Source organism: Bolinopsis microptera, chromosome 8, assembly GCF_026151205.1.
Source record: "Bolinopsis microptera isolate Bmic1 chromosome 8, MBARI_Bmic_1.0, whole genome shotgun sequence".
NCBI classification, from domain to species: Eukaryota; Metazoa; Ctenophora; class Tentaculata; order Lobata; family Bolinopsidae; genus Bolinopsis; species Bolinopsis microptera.
Window position 1 is genome coordinate 1241700 of NC_087079.1, and position 21029 is coordinate 1262728.

The window sequence follows — 21029 nt, forward strand, 5'->3', positions numbered from 1 at the left end:
AGCCTTGAATGAAAAAAATTGCAGGAGGTGACCGGGATTCCCGGTTCCGGAAATCCCAGTACCGGGATTGGCAATTTTGAGCTATCCCGGTCCCGGTCAAGTCACATTTTTCATTCCGGTCCCGGTCCCGGTCAATCACTCAAATTTGCCGGGATTTTGACCGGGATCTTTAACATAATTTCATTCACTGTGATTCTAAGTTTTTCCTTTCATTCATTGTGAATTTCATCTTTAAACATCCTCTGAGCCAAACAATGTTTAAAATTGCTAAACAAGTTTGAGTAATAAATTATGATCACAAATTAACCAGTAATTGACTGGAATTCCCGGTACCGGGAATCCCGGTACCGGGATTGGCAATTTTGAGCTATCCCGGTCCTGGTCCCGGTCAAGTACCATTTTTCATCCCGGTCCCGGTAAATTGATAATCTCACTAAATCTCAGTCCCGGTCCCGGTCCTTGTCCCGGTCAAGTCACATTTTGTATCCCGGTCCCGGTCCCGGTCCCGGTCAGGCCTGAAATCATGTCTCGGTCACCTCCTGAAAAATTGAGTGTCGACCTTCTGTCACAACAAAACTGCCATTCTTTAGAAACAACAATTTATCTTTCCCAACAGTTGTTATCTGGTCCAAGTAAGAGCCTTGTCTCCAAAAACTCATCTAGACTAGCGTTTTAGTGTGTACTAAAGCTTTCAGGCCCGCGAATTCCTTGTACCGTTTGTTGCCTATCCTTTCACAACCCAATTAACAGTCAAAGACAGAAAGTTAATTCACAAAATGAGCATTTCATTGTTATAAATTTGATTTCTTGTCTCATACTTGTTGAGACCACCTTAGTTTGCTTAATTAATATGGGCAACCATGTTAAAGTACAGGGTGGGCCAAAAGTCAGTGGACATATGTTGGCCTTAATAGCTCAGTCACTGAGTGCCCATTTGAAACAATTCTTTCTGGTATGACTTACCACCACTGGTTCGAGGAATTTGTCAAATCGAAAAATATTCGAGTTCATTTTTTTTTCAAATGAAGGTTCATTTTTGCATTTATTTGATAGTTTGAATAGTCGGATCAAGCTAAATTTTAATGAATTGTGTTTGGCCATTCGAAATACGTTTGTCCTGGAAAAAGAATTGTAGCTTCTCAGATGACTGAGATATGAAGCATAACAAGTTTATTCATGACGTGTGATCAGGTGATTGGTTTACCTAATCACGTGATTAGGTGACCCAATTAACCACCCGTAAAATGTTATGGGAATTGTTAAGGGTGCCGAATTAAGGTGTCGTGTCACGGTGTCGTGTCACAATGCCGAAAATGCTTGATAACTTCGTCATTTCTAATCCGTTGTGCCTCATGTTTTCAGATCATAAGCAACATTTAATAATCTACTGTCTCTGAAAAAATTAGGCGTTCAGCATGTTCAGAGAAAACAATATGGCCTATACCTTACTCGGGAATATTATAGCGGGTTAATTTATGACTGGGAAAATTAATGACGGCAAAAATATGGCGGAATTTTCCAAAGCCCACCAAGCATCAAAATGTATTACTATTAGTTTACATTACTCGGGAACATTATAGCGGGTTAATTTATGACTGGGAAAATTAATGACCGGGAAAAATATGGCGGAATTTTCCAAAACCCACCATTTTATCCCAGTCATTATATTCCCGAGTAAGGTAGGTGTTTTAATATTGAATGGGCGTGGTCTAAAATATTCGAATTTTCAAATTTTGACGACAGAATCCTCGAACCAGTAAGTACAGTATGCCATCTGCAAAGCAACAGCTCTCAAATATAAAACACGGTAGAGCTATTAAGGCCAACGTATGCCCTCTGACTTTTGGCCCACCCTGTATATCCCCGGGTCAAAATCGGAAAAAAAACCTACATTTTAATATACTTTAATATACCCACAATTAGTAGATTTATATTCTTGAACGTTATAATTTGTTCCATGTCACTGACTTTTAAGTAGACCCTTTTGAGCTTCCCTTTAATTGGGGTTTTTGACCAGTCCCTTTAGATGTTTTTCTTCTCGTGTATATCTTTCCTGGTAGCTTCGGGGGGCAAGGACAGTTGATTGTACAACAAAATCATTAACCAGAAAGATCTATGGCTTGCCAGGGCCGGGAAAGTGGCTCTCAGTTACATTTTTTGCAGGGCGAATCCAAAAATAATATAGTAAGATTGAAGTCCTGGCCTACTCAAATTAATCATGTCAAGGCAATATTTATTACATGAGTAATTTTACATGACCAACATGAACAGAGTTACTGGTCACCTTTCTTCATCCTGTAGATTTTTCAAGATGTTTTTCATAAAAGCTAATGTATATATTTAAAAAAGTGTTGCTAGAACAAATAGTCACAATCCTTCTCTGATTTTTGTTTAGACAACACATTGATGAAACATATTTTTAGCATTAGTTAATAATTTTAGCCAGAGTTTTTTAATGTCAGTCTTTTGCTTTAAATCATTTAAACAGAAAATATAGGATTTAACCTCTCACTCAGATTTATTATTTATCTCGAGCTTTTCTTAGGATGTTCAAAAGGACTGTCCTTCTAGTTCTGGTCCTAATAGCCGTTGTACAGTCTATCTACGAGGATCAGATTGGGCTCTATGACTGGTTAGTTAATTAATTTTTCTATTTTAAAATCCTGAATGTTCTACTGTCGAGAAATAATTTAAGTCACTGAAAGTATCTGGATCTAGATTGTATAGTACATATCTAAAATTCAACTCTATTCAGGCACCAGCGATATGTGGGAGCAGTGGAGCACCGCATTGCAGACTCCCGTGCTATTGTAGTGATTACCAAGAAGAACATCCTTGCAGCACTGCACCCAAAAACTGGTGCCATCATGTGGAGACGCAAGTTCAATGAGGAGGACACAGTGACGGTGGATCCTGTGATATGCGGAGAGGAGGTGGTAACATACCACAGTACCAACCGGTACAGACATTGGGATATCTTAACAGGTAGGCATTCGGGTACAGACATAAATGAAATAGATTTGTTTCGAATGTGGCAGTAAAAACTCATCTATTCTATTTGATGAGCCTGCCTGCAACAATAGTCAAGCGTTTACTGCATAGATGTGACTACTGTCGACGTGGCACAAGTGTTACTTTGTATTATGACAGTGAGTTGACATTACTTTTAAAAGGATAATATCAAGATTCTAAAAACACTGTAGTTCATTTTGTTGAAAACAAATTAAATTTAAATCATGTATATTCTCCTCCAGGAATGTTAACACTGGATACACCACACCACGAAGAAGATGGTCTCCTCTTCTACGCCTCCCTGTCGTATGAAAAGATGATAAGGGTCACTCGTAACAATGTTTACTGGGGCAAAAATGATAACATTGGCTCTTCTCCTATCGATATCTCGTGAGCAAATTTAGATTCTGTTCTATCAACTGATGTCTTAAATTCATTCGATTTCTCCCCCTTTTTTTGATGTAACAGGTTATAGACTAGTAAACATAATAATTGCACTGTATCACAGCTATTTCCTCTTTTAGGCCCAGTATGAAGCTTGCGGGATTTATGCGATCCGGATCTAAAGTTGAGGGATTTCTGTTCGACCCTTCAACAGCTCAAGGAGTGAGCATTAAATACGATGCAAATCATGATACTGTACAAGTCGCTGAAGCTGCATTGCCGTCGACCACTCAGGGGATTAAGTAAGTTGAACTTTATTTATCGAACACACACCGCACACTGCACTGAGGTACTGACTTCCAGTACCTCAAACGCCATCCTCAGTGATATTTATAGACGATCATTCAAGAAAAATTCAGTCAAAACCAGTGCACTGTGCAGTAACGTTGTATTTTGGCGCCCCCCGCTGAAAAAGCGCCTCCCTGTTAACGCCCCTGGCCCCCTCCCCCTCTTAGAGTAGAAACGTAAAATTGGACAAATTAGGTGATTTTAGAGGATACACTGGTAAAATCTTTTAAAAAGTGTGTTTCTAGATCGAAACGTTTTGCAGTTTTAAATTTTTCAAAGTTGTTCCACATTTAAACGACGATTTGGCGCCACCCTAAGATGGCGCCCTCCGCACAGCGGGGTCAGCGGGGCCCTACACTATGCCACTGGTTAAAACAGTGAAATTTGGGTCACGGAAAGCTGAAATCTGAAAATGTCCTACTATACCGCGGTATAGTAGGTATACCGGAAGGAAATTTTCAAAATTTTCCTTCCATCAAAGTTTTTACCGGATATATACAGGTTCCAGTACCTTTTTAGCCAAAACCGCGATATTTTGGTCAAGGAGACAGCAGGAAAGCTTCTCTTAAAAAATCTCTCAAAATCTCTTCTTCTATTAAAAGGAATTCCCGTTTATGAAGCCTTTCTTTGGGAATAGAACTTTCAGTACCTCAATCGTGTCTTGTACCATCCTCAGTGACTTTACTAGATGGCCATTCAGGAAAAATTCAGTGAAAACAGTGAAATTTGGGCCGCGGAAAGCTGAAATCTGAAAATGTCCTATCGGTAGGACATTTTCAAAATTTTCCCTCCATCAAAGTTTACTCCGGATATACAGCTTCCAGTACCTCTATTGTGCATGGGTAAACAAATTATCAATCTGGTAACATTGTTGCCTGTACAAGGGCAATTCAAAACAATGATGCCATCGTGTTTGTGGTAACCTCAGTCCTTAGTGGAATATGACCCAACAAAGGATTACACATTGTTTAGAGTAAACAAGGCAAGATTAATCTGTTACACACACGGTTTTATCTTTCTGTGCTCCACTTATTGTATTGTATTGTATCAGATGCCATCGTGGAGCAGGTGATCTCCTCCACCTTTTCCGCCTCGACATGGAAGAAAAAACCTAGACATGCAACCTGCAATTCGAAGGTGAATGCAGCCCTTACGGAAGACTATAAGGTCTTCATGCTTATATAATTAAATGATTAAATGATACATAACGATAACTTGTAAACCCCAGACGTTTCCAGTATCGTATTGTATAGAAATAAATGCCCTTCGTAACATTTATTCCTCTGAATTAAAAACGCCGTAGCTGTAAATATGAACCAGCATGAATTCATACTGATTCATACTTTATTAAAACGTGATGTGTAGTAATATGGTGTAAAGAGTGCATAGTAACGAAGTTTATAAAAGCATGAAAACATATATCGTAGAGGCGAACATCACGTGTTGTTGTCACGTGGGAGATAATAATAAGTGTGCTCCACTAAAGAAGTAACAATTATTGTTTTCCAGATAAAGACATTCCGAAACTTGATTGGGTAAATTTAAATTTAAAATTTACGGTTAGCGCGGCGGAAAATCGCCCTGCGGACAAAATTTTGAATTACGGTTCAGGAACACGCGAAAACTTTTTTCTAGATATGTAAGAGCCGTATGTATTAGGTCCGCGCGCACGTACGTTACGTTACGTTTGTACGCCAATAATTATAAAGCAATGAAAGGCATTAGTTTGGTCAAATCAAACAGAACATATCACATATGCTATCAGACTTTCAACTGACTAAGGTAGGGTCACTACTCACTGCTCGCTGCTGTATAATTTGAAATGGAAGTTTATGCCGTTTTTCAAGATATCCTATCATTCACGGGACACCGTCCGGAATTATTTCTAAAATTGACAACTAATCAGGCTTGTGACATCAGAAGACAGCATTGCCGGTTTACAAGGTGACTCAGTTTTCTACAAAACGATCGGCGAAGACTCCTTCCTTGAAGTAAAACTCTCAGATATTGGTAAGTTTTAAATTCTGTTGGATAGTTGAAAGTGCCTGTGAATAAAACATTCGGAGTTAAGAAAGGAAAATGGGGTCTTTTTACTGCTCACTTTCAGGTATTACATGGAGTGTAGATTCGATTAGCGCTGCGGGAAAGTCCGCTTACATTGTGTCTGGAAAGCAAATGTCTGCTGTTATCGCTGTTATGGACGGAGCTATGCGGGCCGTCAAAGCTATCAGCAAGGTCAGTTGTGATCATTATTCTACTTTTTACGTTTTCTGTATATTTATCTACATATTATATCTGCAGTGAACGACTTCAGCTAAGAGGATATTCGCTGCTTATCCTTATAGTAGTAAAACGCATCATTTGAGTTGTGTGTAGTCAATCACAATGAATTTGAGTTTGCGTTTAATAAACCTTAAATATTCTGACCTGGAAGTTTAATTCTTGGGTTTTATTCATGCATTAAAACATTCTTTTAAAAGCTACAAAACCTCAACAGTTTTACACATAAGATAAAAACAAACATTCAAACACAAAAAATGTACACAATAATACAAAAGTAATTTCGCCTTGCGATAAAAATAAAAACGTTCAAATTAAAATTAAAAATCCCCTCCTCGCCATTGCTCTCAAATGTTGTCATAGATATTATCTATGTCAGTAAAGCCGTTCCCTTGAGGTTCCTGTGCATTACCACAGAACACAGAATACCCCGGCTCACCACAGGTCTCTGCCTGCACATATTCAGTCACTTCCCCCCTATCACTCTGCACATACATTGGATCTGCATCTGGTTCTACGTACTGCACTGCTCGTGGATCGTCGTATATGACATTCTGATCAGGTGCATTAGGCCGCTCGTAGATTGGTTCCTCGTAGGGAGAGTAGGACTCAGACTCTCGTACTACATGGTAGGGAACTAGCGGGGCTGCTGACTTAGGGGGACTTCGTCTCCTGTTTCTAAACAACCTGGATAAGTGGTGTAGGGTTAGGATTTAGGGGTTTTATTACTTTTTCAACTGAAAATGGTTAGAGATGTTGGATGTATGTTATTTTAATTGCAAGAAGATGTAGGGACCATTGTTTTGTATATTTGGTGTTTGAATAGCTGCATATAAGAAAGAAGTTATTTGTGTGTTGCACTCACATGAAGACTAGAATAATAACGAATGCTAATAACACAACAAGTGCAATTCCCAGCACTATTGTGGACCAGTTCTTAGCAGCAGCCTTGTGTTTCTCGGGTCCGGGCACCCTGTCTTCTATACACATGTTACCTTAAAACAAGGACGCATTAATAAATACAACTATCCAATATTGGGAGAAACAGAACTTGTTGGTTATAAGAACTCAAGTGGTTGTTAATAAATCAGACGTGTGGGGTAAGGTGTTACTAAGGTGTTACTAAGGTGTTACTAAGGTGTTAGTTCAGGTTACCTGGAGTGATGCTGTACCCTGGAGGACATCTCGGACAGGAGTCGTGATCCAGGTCCTGACAGCTAACACAGGAGTAGTCCTGCCAAACATGACCTTGTGGGCAGTGCGTACAGTGTGCTGATCCTGTGGAATTGTCAGGTTTACTTTCACCTGATCCACTTTATATCGATAAAATACAACTTACAAGATATGGTTTTGGGAGAAATATTCAATGAAATAGTTGGTTTAATACTGGTTTAAAAGGATAACATGTGGATTGTGTTAATTATCTACTAACCAGCTTCAGACACAGTGTTCTGCGGGCACTGAGAGCAGGCAGTAGAGTGTTGTGTACTGTAAGTGTTAACACCACACGTGGTACAGTGTGTAGTGTTCCAGTACAGCCCTGCTGCACAGCTGCATGCAGTACTGCCGTGTATCGGGGAACTTCCACTCGGACAACTGGGCAGTTAGGGGGTGTGAGGTTCACTGCGTGTCAGGACATTATACATATATGTTATAACTTAAATCACATTATAACTTAATCAGCTCCTGATGTTACAATGTAATAAAGTAGACTTGACTAGTTGTACCTGATACACTCTATAAGTGCCTTGCTGCCCCTAGAACTAACAGTGTGAGCAGGGCACTTGAAGCAGTTCCCGTTGTTCCAGAAGTAGCTCGCATCACATGTACAGATCTCGGCTCCTGGTTCAGAGGTGGAGTGTTCCGGACAGCTCTGACACGCTGACTCGTCTACAGCGTCTTTGTACGTGTCTACTGGACATTCGTTACAACTGAGAGTGGGGGCCGGTTTATTGAAACATGCTTACTGCTTTGGACAAAGAACTCTCATTTTTCATTTTAAACTCAAATAAGTTTGATATTTGCCAAAGGACTTCGAATAAAAGATTACTTGTCCCTCCAGTTTCCTATTTAATTAACAATATATATAACTCACGCCTCGTACTCCCAGACTGTCCCCACCCCACAAACACAAGACATGATGTCATCCTGAGACCCCACAGATCTCTCAGGACACGGAGCACAACCCTTATATTGGGGCCGCACATAATCACCAGGGGTACACCCGCACCAGAGGAACACCTGCTCGTGTTTTTGCTGGCAGTCGTGCTCTGTTACTATCGAACAGCTGGAGAACGGCATATCTGGGGAGAGATGGTTATTCAGGGCTACATATCTTGGGTTGAAGGGTTATTCGGCGCTACAGATCTGGGGAGAGAATAGAGGTGGTTATTCAGGGCTACAGATCTGGGAAGAGAGGGTTATTCAGGGCTACAAATCTGGGGTTGAAGGGTTATTCGGCGCTACAGATCTGGGAAGAGAGGGTTATTCAGGGCTACAAATCTGGGGTTGAAGGGTTATTCGGCGCTACAGATCTGGGAAGAGAGGGTTATTCAGGGCTACAAATCTAGGATTGAAGGGTTATTCGGCGCTACAGATCTGGGAAGAGAGGGTTATTCAGGGCTACATATCTGGGGTTGAAGGGTTATTCGGCGCTACAGATCTGGGAAGAGAGGGTTATTCAGGGCTACAAATCTGGGGTTGAAGGGTTATTCGGCGCTACAGATCTGGGGAGAGAATAGAGGTGGTTATTCAGGGCTACAGATCTGGGAAGAGAGGGTTATTCAGGGCTACAAATCTGGGGTTGAAGGGTTATTCGGCGCTACAGATCTGGGAAGAGAGGGTTATTCAGGGCTACAAATCTAGGATTGAAGGGTTATTCGGCGCTACAGATCTGGGAAGAGAGGGTTATTCAGGGCTACATATCTGGGGTTGAAGGGTTATTCGGCGCTACAGATCTGGGAAGAGAGGGTTATTCAGGGCTACAAATCTTGGGTTGAAGGGTTATTCGGCGCTACAGATCTGGGGAGAGAATAGAGGTGGTTATTCAGGGCTACAGATCTGGGAAGAGAGGGTTATTCAGGGCTACAAATCTGGGGTTGAAGGGTTATTCGGCGCTACAGATCTGGGAAGAGAGGGTTATTCAGGGCTACAAATCTGGGGTTGAAGGGTTATTCGGCGCTACAGATCTGGGAAGAGAGGGTTATTCAGGGCTACAAATCTAGGATTGAAGGGTTATTCGGCGCTACAGATCTGGGAAGAGAGGGTTATTCAGGGCTACATATCTGGGGTTGAAGGGTTATTCGGCGCTACAGATCTGGGAAGAGAGGGTTATTCAGGGCTACAAATCTGGGGTTGAAGGGTTATTCGGCGCTACAGATCTGGGGAGAGAATAGAGGTGGTTATTCAGGGCTACAGATCTGGGAAGAGAGGGTTATTCAGGGCTACAAATCTGGGGTTGAAGGGTTATTCGGCGCTACAGATCTGGGAAGAGAGGGTTATTCAGGGCTACAAATCTAGGATTGAAGGGTTATTCGGCGCTACAGATCTGGGAAGAGAGGGTTATTCAGGGCTACATATCTGGGGTTGAAGGGTTATTCGGCGCTACAGATCTGGGAAGAGAGGGTTATTCAGGGCTACAAATCTTGGGTTGAAGGGTTATTCGGCGCTACAGATCTGGGGAGAGAATAGAGGTGGTTATTCAGGGCTACAGATCTGGGAAGAGAGGGTTATTCAGGGCTACATATCTGGGGTTGAAGGGTTATTCGGCGCTACAGATCTGGGAAGAGAGGGTTATTCAGGGCTACATATCTTGGGTTGAAGGGTTATTCGGCGCTACAGATCTGGGGAGAGAATAGAGGTGGTTATTCAGGGCTACAGATCTGGGAAGAGAGGGTTATTCAGGGCTACAAATCTGGGGTTGAAGGGTTATTCGGCGCTACAGATCTGGGAAGAGAGGGTTATTCAGGGCTACAAATCTAGGATTGAAGGGTTATTCGGCGCTACAGATCTGGGAAGAGAGGGTTATTCAGGGCTACATATCTGGGGTTGAAGGGTTATTCGGCGCTACAGATCTGGGAAGAGAGGGTTATTCAGGGCTACAAATCTTGGGTTGAAGGGTTATTCGGCGCTACAGATCTGGGGAGAGAATAGAGGTGGTTATTCAGGGCTACAGATCTGGGAAGAGAGGGTTATTCAGGGCTACAAATCTGGGGTTGAAGGGTTATTCGGCGCTACAGATCTGGGAAGAGAGGGTTATTCAGGGCTACAAATCTAGGATTGAAGGGTTATTCGGCGCTACAGATCTGGGAAGAGAGGGTTATTCAGGGCTACATATCTGGGGTTGAAGGGTTATTCGGCGCTACAGATCTGGGAAGAGAGGGTTATTCAGGGCTACAAATCTGGGGTTGAAGGGTTATTCGGCGCTACAGATCTGGGAAGAGAGGGTTATTCAGGGCTACAAATCTAGGGTTGAAGGGTTATTCGGCGCTACAGATCTGGGGAGAGAGGGTTATTCAGGGCTACAAATCTAGGGTTGAAGGGTTATTCGGCGCTACAGATCTGGGAAGAGAGGGTTATTCAGGGCTACATATCTTGGGTTGAAGGGTTATTCGGCGCTACAGATCTGGGGAGAGAATAGAGGTGGTTATTCAGGGCTACAGATCTGGGAAGAGAGGGTTATTCAGGGCTACAAATCTGGGGTTGAAGGGTTATTCGGCGCTACAGATCTGGGAAGAGAGGGTTATTCAGGGCTACATATCTGGGGTTGAAGGGTTATTCGGCGCTACAGATCTGGGGAGAGAGGGTTATTCAGGGCTACAAATCTGGGGTTGAAGGGTTATTCGGCGCTACAGATCTGGGGAGAGAGGGTTATTCAGGGCTACATATCTTGGGTTGAAGGGTTATTCGGCGCTACAGATCTGGGGGTAGGAGGGTTGTGCTCTATACAGCTCTATGAAATTTAATTAATATGATGGAATGGTTGATGGTTATGTTCAGCCGTAAAGCAACCGTGTACCAGGTACCTGGATCTTCACAAGTAATGTCGTCTAGTACGATATCAAAGTCTTTCTTCATCCTCCAGCTAGTGTACTCCGTGTTGGACCCAGAAGCGAAGGATATAGAAGTGTTGAATTTCATCTCCCTACAGATCACGGTGGCTGCCGTGTCGTCAAAGTTGTCATCACACACTGAACCTATCTGTTGATCAGGATTCTTGGTGGGGATTAGTAAGGAGTGAGGGGACATGCAACACGAATAAAAACCACTAACATTATTAGTGAGATAATTATTAGTGACTAACAATTATCTCACTGTCTTCAGCTATGATAACGTTGTGGTAATGCACATTTACTAACAACACTAACACCAATAACAACACTAACACAAATATTCACCATATGATGAGAGATCTTGTCTGCAATGAGAAGTCCATTGTTAGTGTACTCCTTGTTTTCATCCAGTAAGTAAAAGCCGCTATCTCGTATACTGTGTATCCGAACTAAAAGACAACTTAGCAGCACAAGTTGGAACATGGCCTGATAAAAGTGGTGATGAGGATCTGAAGTGGTTACCCTTGCAGGTATAGGGTAACATAGCACTTCTATATTATTAAGTTGTTGGCTCGCCGTTTGTGATTGGATTGGCGTTATAACAAATCAAAAATTTGCCGAAAAATCGTCTGTTCGTGACAACAAAAGATAGTATTTAAATATAGTAGGAAAATTCTGACAGGTTATACGATTAAATGCAGCAACTTAGTCAAAATGAAATGACAGGCAAACAGATGATGTCCTAATTGTCACTTTGTCTTATGACTCGTATTATTTAAATCATTGCCACGAGAATGAGAAAATCTCCTACTCAACTTCCAATTCAATTTGTAATTTAAGGTTCTGAAAACTGAAATGTAGTGCCGCTTATTTAGGGTTGAATATCCGGGAGTAAAAGAGTACGTGATCAGAGCGGCTATTTTTAGCAAAAACAGATCACATCAGTCGCGTCATATAGCATTAAAATCTGTCAGAATAAGGTGTACAGATTTCTGAATAGCTCGAATTTCCTAAAAATTAAAATAGCATCAACAAAAAAGGTAGTACAACAGCCCTTACCAGCATCAGGACATATGTTTTTATCCAGCAGTACAAGTAATGAACAAAATAACAATAAGAATAGCCAGAACTCTCAGGAATTGAAGGTATGTACATTTCATCATTCCTGGTCAGGGTTGCCAACACAACAAATAGAGTACTAATAGGAACAGCAAACACTCCTACACGCCGACACACACACAAATCTAAATGAATTACTCACGGGAAATAAGATAACTCAAGTGTTTAGCGTCATCTCATTTTACACATAATATAAAGGATAGAGGGGTCAGTTTGCAAGGGGTGTATTAAATAAAGTTACATTCTTAGCATGCTTCCTTGCATTCTCTTAACATGTGTGTTGAACGAGAAATAATGAACATTGTGGGACGAATTTAAATGTTAGAAATAACGATACAGTTACTGTAAAAATTAACATAATAAGACTTTCTTATGTATGTACTATGTACAACGACTTGTAAAAAATCCAAGGCGGACTAATTTAAAGAGGAATTTTAATATTGTCAAACGAAGAGCAAGAAATACCGCAACCAGTGAACAAACATGGTCCCTCAAAATAAAATGATCTATACAGCACAATGAACAGTAGAAGATGTGCAATGTGTACTAGCTGCACAGAAACCCTACTTGAGACGCACAATGCGCACTAGTTCTAGATACCTGCTATATAACACTCTTGCTACTGTACAACCTGTTACAACTCTGTCAAGGAATGTTAAATAGGAATAAAGACACCTTGACAAGCTGCGTGTGTGTGTTTAAAGTGGATGTTGACATGGACAAGGTGCATGTACAATGTATGTGATTCTAGTCAATACTTTCAACACTACTATATAACAAATAATTTGAGGAAACGATGTAACAGAGTCGATATATTTTAATGTTGCCATGGGGTGGCAAGTCCCCATATATCGTTGTCCGGTAGTTTCATTGCGTCTTAATACATGTACATGTATGTGATTCTAGTGTCAGAGGCTTACATTGAAACGAAAAACGTGGTTACCAGACTGCAATATGATCTTTGAAGCACACAGCCGTATAGTACAGGTTGTTAACTTTAAATGGATCACTATGCAATGAAACACACCAGTTGTTACAAGTAATTATCAAACCCCACAGACAACATGTTTGTGGTACATTCTGAAATAGAACACAATTAGTATATATTATATCGACTATCATAAATATATAAACCAAATATATAGCAATTCACAATCTCCCGTTCTTTCTTAAAAAGGCTTTGAAAGATTTAAAATATTAAATATAAAATAAAGGTGTCACAAGAAAGACTATAATCTTTCTAAATATAACTTCCCTCTTTGTGGATACATGCACAACATGTAATAGAAAATCGTTTTAAACGAGCACATTATATAAATCACAAATACCAATATATTCACTCTTTTAAACGAGCACATTATATAAATCACAAATACCAATATATTCACTCTTTTAACTTCTTTAAGTTTCAAATTATTAAGATTATTAAAATCCTTCACACACAATATTAAAAACTTTGAATACAATGTTTATTATTGGAATACAATTCTAAACAGTTCATTGTCAAATTCTCCTGACGACAATACCTCCCGTAGCAGTGAAGTTGGAGCTCCAGCTTTAGTCAAACAATCTGCAAGCTGTTTCTTTGTTGAAATCCAACGAACTGTCATTTCACTATTGTTCACTCGCTGTCTCAGGCAAGCTATTGGTATCCTCAATCCCTTGTCATCAACATTTTTCGAGGTTTGGATAGCATCATGTAGAGACTTGCAATCAGTCATTACAATGACATCAAGTTTTCCAGATAACATGATCTCACTCAGCTGAGCTTGGATCAACTCACATGTTTCCACTGCTTCGATCATTGCCCAACTCTCCGCTGCTAAAGTACTTTTACATACTCTCCGGATTTTTCTACTCTGCCATGTAATGGGGCAAGATTTTCCTGTAAGCGAAACAAGGAAAATTATGAAGCCTCCCTGAGAGCTACCATCCTTCAAGTTTCCATACGATGCATCACAGAAAACCACTAAGACTGACTCAGGCAACAGTAGTTTCTTAAACCTGAGTGTTAGAGGATTCTTTTCTAAGAACTTTACTGTTTTGTTTACCATTTTCAAATCTGCGATGGTCCCTTCAGTCACAGAATTACTAGCAAAACATGTAGCATAAGCTACATCTGGCCGTGTCTGTGTTGATACCCACAACAACTGTCCGCACACAGTTCTCAGTTGTTGCTTTTCTTTCTCGTTGATTGGGAGCGTATTTCGATTCACTCGGGTGGGGTCGATCTCTATTCTTGAAATCTGGTCTGCATACCCCAGTTGTGATACCAGAATTCCAGATTGTGTTTGCTTTACATCAAGACCAGTATAAGCAAATTCAACTTCGACCTCCGTACTTAGACGAAACTTCTTCTTCAGTTCCCCAATAACTTCCCTTTCAAACTTCTTGCTTCCACTGAACATCAGATCGTCAACATGCACAGCAATGATACCCTCGAGTTTTCCTTCATCATACCAGAACATGAATGACTCATCATATGACGATACCACAACATTTAACTTCACTAGAGTATCACGAAGCTCAACATACCACATTCTAGGTCCGTCTACTAACCCGTAAATACATTTGTTCAGTTTCCAGATTTTCCTCGTTTCAGCTTCCTTCGGAGGAATAATGAAGACATCTCTTGAAATCTTCTTGCCTTGCAAGAAGGCAGCCTGAACATCGATGTGTTGTAACTTCCAACTTTCTGTTGCAACTATTGTAAGGAGCAGTCTTATAGAGTCCCTGTTACATGTTGGGGAGTCCTTTCGTATGTTGCTACTATTTTCTTGATAACCAAGTGCCACTAAACGAGCTTTAACAGAACCTTCTGCTTTCTTTGTAATTACCCAACGAACACCAACATTGGACTGTTCGTTTGCATCAACTTCCACGTAAACCTTGTTTACTTTGAACTTCTCAAGCTCTGCTAGCTTGGCATCTACAACTGCTTGGTCATACATACTCACACTGGACATCAACACCTCTTCTTCTGTTTCTGGTGACAGGTCATCTCTCCAATTCACAGCAAGCTCATACCAATCCACACATTGGATGCTCTCCTCACCATCAAGTTGAATATTTACACAGTTTTTGTAACTGCCAGTTGATTTTCCCGCACGGCTATGGATATAAGCTTTATGCCAGATCTCACCATCCTCCTCTGGATACTTTGGAAGAAACTCCACGTGACTTCTTGCTTTAGGAAGTCCTGATTTGTGCTGAGGTCTGATTGTTGCTGTTGTCTCACTTTGAGGCAGTGTTTCTGTTTCCGGTACAGAAACTGCTGTTTCCATAGAGCAAGATGGTTGATCCTCTAGGAAATTTCTCTGCGTCTCTAATGGGGATTTTGGTGAACTTGATACAATACTCGGGTTAGGTTGCCCAACAACTGACTCTGAGGTAATGGGATATCCTGTTGTTGTATCCCTGGTTAGATGACATGCACTGCACTTATAATACTGATTTCCATGCTTTAAAATATATAAATGAGTAATGTCTCTCCCCAGTATAACACCTGGCCCACTCCATTTTGCAGATCCTTTTCTCTTGTACATCACCTTTTCACCGTTGCTATAATACTCATCATTGCTTGTCCGAACTTGGCTTTGCAGAGCTCTACGTATCTTGTTGCTACTTTCACACTTTGCAAATGCTTGCCTTGCACTGTGCATTGCATTAACATTATCAGCCACGGTTTTACTCACCGTTGTTTCTTCTAAAGCTGGCAGTCTATCATCGATGACATTCGGAAGTGAAGGGTTACGGCCCATTGTCAACTGATTTGCAGAAAACCCACCAAACATCTGCATGGAGTTTTTCGCACTTAGTGCCCAACACAATGCAACTTCCCAGTTGCATTTTGAATCTTCCTTCGTTTTTACCATCATCTCTGTCAGCATCTTATGATGACGTTCTACAATCCCATTGCTCCAAGGGCTCTCGGCAGCTGAATTTTGCACATCCACATTGAATCTTTGACACATCTCAGTAAACTCCTCATTGGCGAACTCTCCACCATTATCAGCCATGAATTTCTTTGGATTTCCAAAGATGGATATCCATCCAGAGCAAATTCCTTGGATGATTGTCTCTTTCTTCTTATTGTAGATTATTCTAGCTGCTGAATATCTTGTCACCGAATCAATCATATGCAAGATATACACATTAGGAGTGCCAGGAACATTCTTAAGGTCCATTGCAACACATTCGTTGAACACCTTTCCTCTTGGGAGACCCACCACTGGTCTTGACTTGGGTTTCTTGTACATCAGACATATTTTACAACTGCTGGATACCTCATCAATTGCTTTCATGTATTCTGGTCTCTTAAATCCTGCAGTTTTCAGCAATGTTTTCAGTTTATCACTAGGAGGGTGTGAGAATTGTTTGTGGATTTTTTCCACTTTCCTCCTAATCTCCTTTTCGTCAGTACCAAACAAACCTTCTTCGCTGATTGTCATCACCAGATGTGGGGTCTTTCGATCTGGCGGCCCAATGGTCATGCGTCTTTTATTACAAAGAGGAACGCAATAGTGCTTTGATTTAGTTTCAAACAAATCAACACAATCTCCACTGAATCTCATTGTATCATTTGTGAAATCCAACACAGCACCAGCTCTCTTTAACGATGCTTTACTGAGAAGCAATGACAGTTCTTTCTCAACAATGTTTGCTTCTATCCGAACATCTGTCTTTCCTATTCGCCCAGGGATGATAGTCTTTTCTGTGGAAATGACTTCGAGTCCATCCCCAAATCTAAAAGGCGTCGAGCAAGGTTCACTAACCATCATTTTCAGTTGTTTTTCTTCCAGAGTTTCTCTGTAGTGATTCACCCAGTTCCTACCAACAACTGTCTTTGTACATCCGGAATCAATAACTGCACATGCTAATGACTCATATACAAGAGAACCAAGGTTCGTATCACTCATCAGGCACTCTTCAGGAATCTCAACAACATCTTCAGATTCAGACACCACCATGAATGTTAAGAATGCACCCTCTGCTTCCATGGCCGTAACATTCTCAGCACCATCTTGTGCGAAATACTGTGCATTATCTGTTGAACTTGAAGAAGCTCTGTTCTTGCTTGTGCACCATCTTGCAATATGGTTTTTATCGCCACAAGCATAGCATCCAGTATACGCACTCTTTTGTCGATTATACGGATGATGATGATTCCCACGTCCTCTTGACATCCTTCTGTAATTTCCTCGTCCACCTCTTGGGGTTGAGTTGTATGTATAGTTACATTCCTCATGTTCCACCTTCACTGATATTGACGCAGGCGGTGTGGAAAGGTTCGATTGGACGGAGAAGATTTTCCCGATCGTTTCACACATATCTTTATAAGTAAGATCCTTTACAGTTGCCAAAGCGAGATCATATTTTTCTGACGGAAGGTTAGCGCTGTTAAGGAATCTGTAGGCCAGAACTGCTTCAGGAAGAGTGATTTTGTGTCTCCTGAGATCCGCTAGCAACTTCTCAAACTCAGATATGTAACTCTGTAGAGACAACCCTTCTGGTCTCACATATTTTTCAAACTTACCGTAAACTCGGTAACAGGTTTGAGCTGAGTCCTCTAAATAGATTTTGTCAAGATGACTTAAAATCTTCGCTATTGCATCCTCTGCAATTAGGACATCTTTCCCCAATGATCGTACTGTATCCTTTATCTTCCCTTGTTTCAATTCTAAGAGCAACGCAGTTCCTTGTCTCTTTTTCTCTAAACCCGTGAACTCTTGCCACAGCTGCAGGTCTAACTTCCAATTGCAGTAGTCCTGATCCTCACTGTATGCCGGTGGGGCTTTGTAATTACTAGTTACTCTAACTGTCTCTGGGGGTGCCATTGCGTCCTTCTCTGCTACCACTTGTTAACTTTAAATGGATCACTATGCAATGAAACACACCAGTTGTTACAAGTAATTATCAAACCCCACAGACAACATGTTTGTGGTACATTCTGAAATAGAACACAATTAGTATATATTATATCGACTATCATAAATATATAAACCAAATATATAGCAATTCACACAGGTCAGGTTACCTTTGCCAATAGTTTTATTGAGTGGAATTTCATTAGTTGTTGAAGTCATATAAGTGACGTAGACTGAGACAGATTTAGAACAATTTGTAATGGTGGGCGGCGTGAGATAAGGAGTTTAAAAAGTCAGGATAAGGAATTGCAAGGTTTTTATACCTCACAGTTTTAAGATAAACACATCTCCTCACCAGATCACTGTGCATTACAAACTGAACGAGGAAAATTAATTGAGCAACTTTGTCCTAACAGGTTATATTCTATGAAATAAAATGGAAACATCCCGACTCAGAAGAGGCCAAGGTAGGATTGTTGGTCAGGTTGGAGTTCAAAGGATTGAGGTTAGGTGGGGTTATCAGGTTATGTCAGCTCGTGCCAGGAAACCTTAATTGTTATTGAGATAACCAATAATTGATAGCAGCGTGTTGATAACTTGGTTTTGAAATATATATTGAAATCATAGAAATTGGTTTTAGGAGTTAAATTCAGCTTTATACATGGAATATTCCTTTATGCCGGGTTTAAGATACTTCAACAGTTTCCTGCGCCAAAAAGCTGTTAATAAAATGGAGATTTTATAGAAGAATATTATCTACTAATCTACTCCTCACGATCACATGTGTTCCAGTCAACTTATCCCTATAATATCCTTACTTTTTGTTACCTTCAAAATTCATTTTTTCGCAAATAGGAAAAGGTTTTTCCCTCCGAATTAACGGTCTTGTAAAGACTAATCCATAATAAGGTAATTCTCCACAGAAATTAAAGAGAAATATTTCCTAATTTCTACAAATTCCTCAGGACGTTATAGGACAAGTGGTAGGATCAGATCACATCGCCCTCGTGTCCCGTGCAGATCACACTGTGTCTCTAGTTCAGCTCTCTAACGGGTTCGAAGCTCACTCCTACTCTCTAGGAGAGTTAGCAGAGGGAAGAGGAGGTGTTCTCAGCATGACTACTCTTACTGCCTCTCATCCTTGTAGTCTGAGTACGTCATATCCAGCCTTATTTAACCAAAAATGTGCTACGACGATCTAGTTAAAATTATCATTGAGTAGCAGCTATAGATTAACCAAATTAGACTATCAATCCCCCCTCACTTACCTGTACCCTCAGTGACAACAGTGAGAGTTCCAGGTTTGTTTCTCACTTGGAAGGATCAGTCTGTGACAGTTGTTGGAAGTAACGAAACTTGTGGCTGGATCAGGGAGGAGAGTCTCTCTTCTGGTCAGTCTTTTTTAGCTGTCTTTTCTCAATTTTCATCCTTTTGTAGCTGTCTTCTCTCAATTTCATGACATTTAAGTGTAGTGTCCCAGATTGAAGGATTATAATTTATAACATTTGTGTTTTGTGTAAATGTATAAACTATCCCAGTTGTATCTGCTACTTTACTGTGTAAGTGTACAATGTATATAATTTATAATTATTATAATGTATAATGTATGATGTAATGTATAAACTATCCCAGTTGTATCGGCTACTTTACTGGACCTTCCTGCCAGTTCCTTTATCCCTGTCAGTCTTCACCGCCACACTAACCCTATCAAGCTGTGGACTGAACGAATCACCATGCAGCTGCAAGATCTCCAGGTACCATGTTTCTCTGTTAATTTCATTTAGGTATCGTCGTCTTCTTTGGTACCTGCGAGTTTGCTGATAACCCAGAGTAAATAAAAATGCTAATCCAAATAAAAGTTTGCTAAATATGAATGTTCAACCAATGAGTAGTATTTCCTTTAACAGTAGTATTAATTTAACTCTTTTCCCCTAACAGAAGTTCATAAACCTGTACTTTGGAACGGCACTTATTGATGTGTCTCCGGAGATGGAGCGGGACTCTTTCAACCTCAACAAGTTGATCTTTGCAATCTCCACCTGTGGAAAAGTGCACGTGCTGCATTCCGGCACTGCTCGTATTATTTGGAGCAGGTTTGTTTTTTTAAGCGTGTGTTCTGGATCAAGCTGTTGGTTGTACAGGGATAAGATTATCATTGTGTTGTAGAATAGGCACAATAAGATGACCTCCTTAGCTAATCTTCTGCAACTTCTTTTCACTTCAAAATAAATTCCCACCTCTCTAAAATCTCTGCTAAATACCCCCAAAATACCAACCAAACCCCTGTCAGGTATCTAGATAACATCGCCCCGCTCTCCAACGGACAGTACCAAGTGCACATGATCAGATCAGCTTCTCACTATCCTCTCCCAGCCCTGGTTGCTGTGTTGGGCACTTCTTTAGTGAGTTACTTCTAGTTGGAACCTTTTTAAATGTTGTTGTTATTCCCTCCTTGATGATGCTAGTTACACATTTTCATAATCATTCGATTTTAAATTATCTGTGTTCTACATCGTAACACTGTTACCACAGGACAGTAAGAAAGCAGTTCTGACGGTTCTGAACCCCCTTGATGGATCACTGCAGTACAGACAAGAGTTCGAGTCTAAACTAGCTCAGGTTTAGACGTAGAAACTGTCTTTTTATACAACACAATATTATTTATTCAACACAATATTGTTGTTAATACTATTAACGATTTAACGGTGTTCAATTCGTTGTCGAATTAAGCTATTCCTATTTTGTCGTTTAGAAATTAAACTACTGATCTACATAATTTTCTAATTTTATATGGTTTCAGATTCAGCTGACTGCTGTAGAAGATAATGAGTTCGCCAAGGTCATGCTGATTCTTACGGATGACAACGAGGTACTGGTTTTTTACATTTTGAATAGAACTTTCTATTAAAGAATATGTCATAAATGTCTTGCATAATGAGACATAGTTAGAACCTAAAATTGCGATGAT

The 21029-nt window shown here is 40.5% G+C and overlaps 2 protein-coding genes across 4 annotated transcripts in view; one reads left to right on the forward strand and one right to left on the reverse strand.

Annotated features, from left to right (window-relative positions):
* The first annotated feature begins 2546 nt into the window (after positions 1-2546).
* LOC134819844 (ER membrane protein complex subunit 1-like) overlaps positions 2547-21029 on the forward strand; it is a 30377-nt gene continuing 11894 nt past the window's right edge. The window contains exons 1-13 of the mRNA XM_063829994.1: positions 2547-2632; positions 2756-2985; positions 3255-3402; positions 3537-3698; positions 5651-5754; positions 5852-5979; positions 19027-19213; positions 19342-19452; positions 19694-19815; positions 20000-20154; positions 20352-20463; positions 20594-20680; positions 20862-20930. Coding sequence (XP_063686064.1) covers positions 2547-2632; positions 2756-2985; positions 3255-3402; positions 3537-3698; positions 5651-5754; positions 5852-5979; positions 19027-19213; positions 19342-19452; positions 19694-19815; positions 20000-20154; positions 20352-20463; positions 20594-20680; positions 20862-20930 — 1701 coding nt within the window. The remainder of the gene's footprint in view (positions 2633-2755; positions 2986-3254; positions 3403-3536; positions 3699-5650; positions 5755-5851; positions 5980-19026; positions 19214-19341; positions 19453-19693; positions 19816-19999; positions 20155-20351; positions 20464-20593; positions 20681-20861; positions 20931-21029) is intronic.
* LOC134819710 (furin-like protease 2) lies at positions 6220-11572 on the reverse strand. Of its 3 annotated transcripts, none has more exons than XM_063829803.1 (8): positions 11421-11572; positions 11049-11223; positions 8120-8327; positions 7752-7955; positions 7457-7620; positions 7180-7302; positions 6890-7019; positions 6220-6711 (listed from the first exon to the last, which is right to left on the reverse strand). In XM_063829803.1, the coding sequence occupies exons 1-8, from the start codon at positions 11556-11558 to the stop codon at positions 6372-6374; spliced, it is 1482 nt and encodes a 493-aa protein (XP_063685873.1). In that variant the 5' UTR covers positions 11559-11572; the 3' UTR covers positions 6220-6371. The 3 variants fall into 3 exon arrangements, with proteins under 3 accessions (XP_063685873.1, XP_063685872.1, XP_063685871.1); XM_063829802.1 differs by having other exon boundaries at positions 11049-11238; XM_063829801.1 differs by having other exon boundaries at positions 6306-6711; positions 6890-7014; positions 7175-7302; positions 11049-11238.

Excerpts from the sequence above, each read along its gene's own strand:
- LOC134819710 (XM_063829802.1), bottom strand. The coding sequence starts at position 11,558 with ATGTTCCAACTTGTGCTGCTAAGTTGTCTTTTAGTTCGGATACACAGT. Across the intron at positions 11,239-11,420 it reads ACAAGATCTCTCATCATATG|AATCCTGATCAACAGATAGG; the intron begins GTGAATATTTGT and ends ATCCCCACCAAG. Across the intron at positions 7,956-8,119 it reads ACAGTCTGGGAGTACGAGGC|TTGTAACGAATGTCCAGTAG; the intron begins GTGAGTTATATA and ends CCCCACTCTCAG.